Source organism: Elephantulus edwardii, unplaced genomic scaffold, assembly GCF_000299155.1.
Source record: "Elephantulus edwardii isolate Elephantulus edwardi_28Jun2011 unplaced genomic scaffold, EleEdw1.0 scaffold00086, whole genome shotgun sequence".
Taxonomy (NCBI): Eukaryota; Metazoa; Chordata; class Mammalia; order Macroscelidea; family Macroscelididae; genus Elephantulus; species Elephantulus edwardii.
Window position 1 is genome coordinate 1,294,327 of NW_006399836.1, and position 5,127 is coordinate 1,299,453.

Here is a 5,127-nt window from a genome sequence, read left to right on the forward strand (position 1 = left end):
CAACCACCAGAGGAGGGCCCCCCACAACCACCAGAGGAGGGCCCCCCACAGCCAGGAGCCCCAGGTGTACAACTTTAGCCAGACAGGACTTGATGTGCCCCCTCCACAGTCCTCATCACTGCCTGTTTCACATAGACTCTGAGGCTCACAGGCACCATTGGTTGCACTCAAAACCCAAGTTCTTAATCACTCATAGCACTCCTCTCCTAGCCCAAAGGGACCTTCAGGTAACTCCCAGGGCTGTAAAGACTCAGGGCTGTAAGGACCCAGGGTTGTAAAGACCCAGGGCTGTAACTTCTGGGGCTGTAACTCCTAGGGCTGTAAGTCTCTGCCTTCTGTCCTCTGTTTCCTAGCTTTTTGTTGTCTCCCCTTTCTGTCTTCCTGCCCCCTGCCTCAAACACGTGACTGGGGACACACACACCCCCCATTCTTGAGGAGAGTGACTCTCACAAGGCCAAACTGTACCCTGTTGTCCCGTGGCGCTCAGGCTGATGTCCACTAGCCTGTGTCCTTGCCCCTCTGTCTTGATAACGCAGCATCTCCTGTGTCCTGGGAACCTGGAGCCCCTAGCCCGAGTTCCCTGTGGTCCAGGGAGTGTCTCACGAGAACCTTCAGGAATGAGACGCTGGGGAACTTGCTCTCATAGGTGGAAACCGCCAAGAAAGCTTACCATGCAGCCTGTAAGGAGGAGAAGCTGGCGATATCCCGCGAGAGCAACAGCAAGGCCGACCCGTCCCTCAACCCCGAGCAGCTGAAGAAATTGCAAGACAAAGTAGAGAAATGCAAACAGGATGTTCTCAAGGTGAGCTGCACGGCCACAGGCAGCGTCCCCTCCCCTTGGAGAGCTTCACGGCCAGAGGCAGTGTCCCTCCCTGTGGTGATGGAGTCCCTCCCTGTGGTGAGCTGCACCAGCCACAGGCAGCGTCCCTCTGTGGGGTGAGCTGCACTCTGCATTGCCTTTTCTCTGTTGCACTTAAACACGTCACGTGCTCATGTCTGGCTCACAGGTAGCACCTTGCAGGTGCTTGGGTGGCTGGGTGGCTGAATAACTGAAGACCACCCAGGCTGTGGTGTCCACCTCACAGCTCAGTGCAGGAACGAGTACTGAGAATGCAGGGACCGGGTGATGGGCCCAGTGAGGGGTGACAGGGACGGGGGTGGATGGAGCAGTGGGGGGCACAGGGCTCCTGTGGGAGAAGGGAGGTGGAGTGTCACAGCAAGCTGCAGAAAAGTACTGTGTCCCCTGGCCCAGTGCCTCGGCCGGCTTACAAGCTGGACGCATGATGAGTAGGGATGCGGTGGCAGGGCCACTGGAGGAGGACCTGGAGTCCTGCAGGTGGACGCCAGGTGGAGATCAGGTGGTTGACAAGCAGTGCTCTGAGCAGAGGGAGAATAGGGGCCCAGGAATCTGCCGTGTTGTGCTGGGACGCACTGCCGTGTCGGCTCTGATGCCCAGTAACGAAGCTGAAGGTAGAGGCCAGGTGAGCATGGCCAGAAAGCCCAATGCATATGTTCTCAGGAACTCAAAGGCTGGAAGGCGGAACTGGGCTGAGACATTGCACTGCGCACAGTAGGTGGTGGCCTTGGCCAGGGAGACAGTGACCAGGCAGTGGACCCTCCTCCGTGGGACGATTCCCCCACTTGCAGGGGGCTTGTGAGGTCAGGTGACAGGTTCTGTGCAAGCACACTATAAGCTGTCAAGTGCTCACAGGTGCAGGAAGTCATTTGCCTGGAAAGTTCCAGAGTCCCTGGATTTGAAAACTAGACCTACCTGTCTTGTTGCCATTTGAAAGGTTGTAAGGGGTCCCAGTTGGCCCCATCTTGGTTTGTTGTGGGGGACCAGGAGGTTGTGTTGGAACTCAGGGCTCCCCCTGTCTCTGCTTGGCGAAGGGAAGAGGGTGTTAGGGGTGTCACAGGGCAGCAGGCGTCTGGAGGGCTTCGCTGCCCCTCTGAGTTAGGGGTGTCACCTCTGCTTTATGAGTGAGAAAATTAAGGTCAGAGAGCATACTCCCCACACCACCCTTCCCAGGCAAAGGTGTGAGGCCTCTAGGCTGCAAGCTGAGGGGCAGACGGGCTGAGCACCCCAGTGAGGTCAGGGCGCCCCTGGGACCCTTGGGTGCTGAGTTACAGCGCCTCGCTGGGCTGTGTCCTCCCTGAGTTATTCCAAGTGACCAGCTTGGCTTTGAAGTTCAGCAGATGCCAATGAGGCAGATGTGGAGGAGGGACTAGCAGGGCCCGGAGCAGCTGCAGCCACCGGGGACAACTCGGAGCGAGCGTCCTGGGTGCCCACAGGGCCTGCTGTGAGGAGGGGGCTGCCCCCGCACCTTACTGCCGTGTTCAGTGCCGCTGCTGAGGGCCGGTACACTCGCGGGCTGTTTCAAAGGTGTGGAGTGACTGCAGAGCTAAGAGTGAGTGAGAGAGGAAACTCAGCGGTGCGGGCTGGAGAGGGGAAGCACACAGCCTGTCCTTTAAGCGGAGAGTAGGCAGCGGGGATGAGAACACAGTCTCAGAGGCTCCATTTTAGTGGCTGCAGAGGGAACCTCTCAGGCATAGACCAGGGGGAAGAGACACACATATGGCAGCACCAGAAACAGAAGGTTCCCCGGAAAAGATGGGCCCGCAGAGGCGTCTTGTAAGAGGAGACGTAGAGTGCATGCGTCTTGTCGGTCGGTGAATGAGTGTAACGTGCTCAGCATTGGTCTATTAGGAAGCGAGTTTATCAGAATCAAACAACCTTGAGTATAGACACACGAATGACAGTGAGCCAGAGGTGAGGAGACTGGAGTGCACAGTGACCAGAGGAGGCAGGGGCCGCGTCCTGTCAGACCACTGTGTTCTAGTCAGACAGCTGGCAGGGGCTGCTGATGACTGCTCCACACTTGGCGGTGTCACGTTTCACGTCCAGGGGCCCTGAGAGCCCAGTGAGGGGAGACCCTCAGGGTGTGAGCACGTGAGGCCTCTGGTTGTGAAATAGGGAGCTGATCCAGGACTGGGACTTCCACATGCCCACCACCCCCGTGTGCCCACCACCGTCTACTCACAGCAGGTGCCTGGGTTCCCATGGGCTGGCCCAGGTGGCCGTTTTGAAATGTCACTATACCCTGGCACTGCCCGCCCCAGTTGGCACCCTCTGCTCAGCCCTGCCGTGGCTCCCACACCATTGAAAGCAGGGGCACACAGACCCCAGTGTGAACCAGCGTGCCAGGCTTCACCCCGTCCTCGCTCAGGCCCCTGGACCTCAGCATACCTCTGAGGAGCCCGCGTGCGTCCTCCCCAGACCCGGACTCGCCCGTGGCGGCTGGGGGCCACGTGGAGAGTAACCCCGCTGGCTCCTGCGTTTCCTTGTAGACCAAGGAGAAGTACGAGAAGTCGCTGAAGGAGCTGGACCAGAGCACGCCGCAGTACATGGAGAACATGGAGCAGGTGTTCGAGCAGTGCCAGCAGTTCGAGGAGAAGCGGCTGCGCTTCTTCCGGGAGGTCCTGCTGGAGGTCCGGAAGCACCTGGACCTTTCCACCGTGGCCAGGTGCGTGCCCTCAGCTGAGCGGGCCCGGTGGAGGCATGCTCCGCACAACGCAGGTGCTGTCCTGTCACCTGTGCAGGGACCTTCGGGCAGGGAGCACGGGCGGGGCAGCGGTTAACCCGAAGGCCAGCGGTTCGAAGCCGCTCGGGAATGATGCGAGCCTTGGAGCCCTGTAGGGCTGCTGTGAGGCGGGGGCACCTTGGTAGTGGTGGGATCGTGCTGCATTTTCAGTCTTCCCGTTGTTATTAAACACTCCTGCTGGTCTGCTGAAGCCCGGTGTTGCTTGGGGGAGTTGAGGGGGAAGGACGACATGACTTGGAAGACCATGTCTTCCGGAAAGTGTCCCCACTGTTCTGACGGCCCCTGCTGCCCCCACCCCCACCCCCCAGCTACCTCCATCCCTCATTCCACAGGCTGAACTCTGCTCCCACTCTCGGCTGACCCTTTAGCAGACCTTGTGTGCAGGAGAAGCTGAAGCCTGGGGCAGTAGATGCCTCCTGGCCTGAGCCACGTTCGTGCTGGCCTGCGCCATGTTCCGACTGCCCATCAGTGGTTGGCCGCAGTGCTGCCTGCCGGCCTGTGCCAGGCTCCTACTGCCTAGTGTCCTGAGCCATGTTCCTGCTGCCTGTCAGTGGTCAGCTGCAGTGCTGCCCGCTGACCTGTGCCACTGACTTCTCACTGAGGTCTCGGGCCAGGTCTCTGTTACACAGTGAACATTTTAGGAGGACCTCAGGGGATGCTTTTGGTTATGGCTTAAAGGTGATTTCAGAGCAGTTGTTCCAGAGGAGTGGGTTCATCCAGCCTCTGTGGCTCCAGGAAGTCTGACTTCCCATGGAAATTTGAAGTTCTGTTCTGTAGTTCCCGTCTTTTGATCAGAGTTCTATACAGCGTGAGCTGGTTTTTCACTATTTGTGACCTGGCACCATCCCTTTCTCCTGATCTCATCTGCCAATGTTTCTTGTGTTCCCTGACGCAGAGCAAAGCTCACCTATGGCCACCTGGTTAGACTTAAAGTGGGGCTCCCACACCGTGGTTACTGCCTTTGTCCACCCCTGTGCCGTCCCAGCCAGCTGACCGCCCACCAAACGTGCAGACAGCATTCTGGTCTGCGTCCGTGGACCAGTGCCCGTGGCTTCAGGTCCACGGTTCCTGCGAGGATAGATCATTAGACTCTTCCTACCTCCTCAGCCTCACACATGTCTCTTTGATTTAGCTACAAGAACATCTATCGAGATATGGAGCAGAACATCAAAGCTGCGGATGCCGTAGAGGACCTGAGGTGGTTCAGGGCCAACCACGGGCCCGGCATGTCCATGAACTGGCCGCAATTTGAGGTAAGAGGAGCCGGCTGCCCAAGGGACTGGGCAGTCCGCGTGTCCCGGACTCTGTGTGGGGGCTGCCCTGTTTTCCACAGCCATTGAGCAAACTGTTGTGGGGCCCAGAGTCCCTGGGCCATAGGCATTGCTGCTGACACTTTGGAATCCGGGCAAAGAGTCCTTGAGTGTCTGGCTATGACTCACTTGTGGAATTTCATAGTGTTCCTTGCCCCACCGTGCAGGGTAGTGGCCTGAGAGGCAGCTGGCCAGGAAGGAAGAGGCCACAGTGC

The 5,127-nt window shown here is 58.6% G+C and overlaps 1 protein-coding gene across 3 annotated transcripts in view; it reads left to right on the forward strand.

Moving 5' to 3' along the window:
• The window catches only part of PACSIN2 (protein kinase C and casein kinase substrate in neurons 2), a 22,218-nt gene that overhangs the window by 9,418 nt on the left and 7,673 nt on the right, over positions 1-5,127 (forward strand). For all 3 annotated transcript variants that reach the window (XM_006890050.1, XM_006890051.1, XM_006890052.1), the window contains exons 4-6: positions 647-802; positions 3,349-3,524; positions 4,735-4,855. In XM_006890050.1, the coding sequence (XP_006890112.1) occupies positions 647-802; positions 3,349-3,524; positions 4,735-4,855 (453 nt within the window). The remainder of the gene's footprint in view (positions 1-646; positions 803-3,348; positions 3,525-4,734; positions 4,856-5,127) is intronic.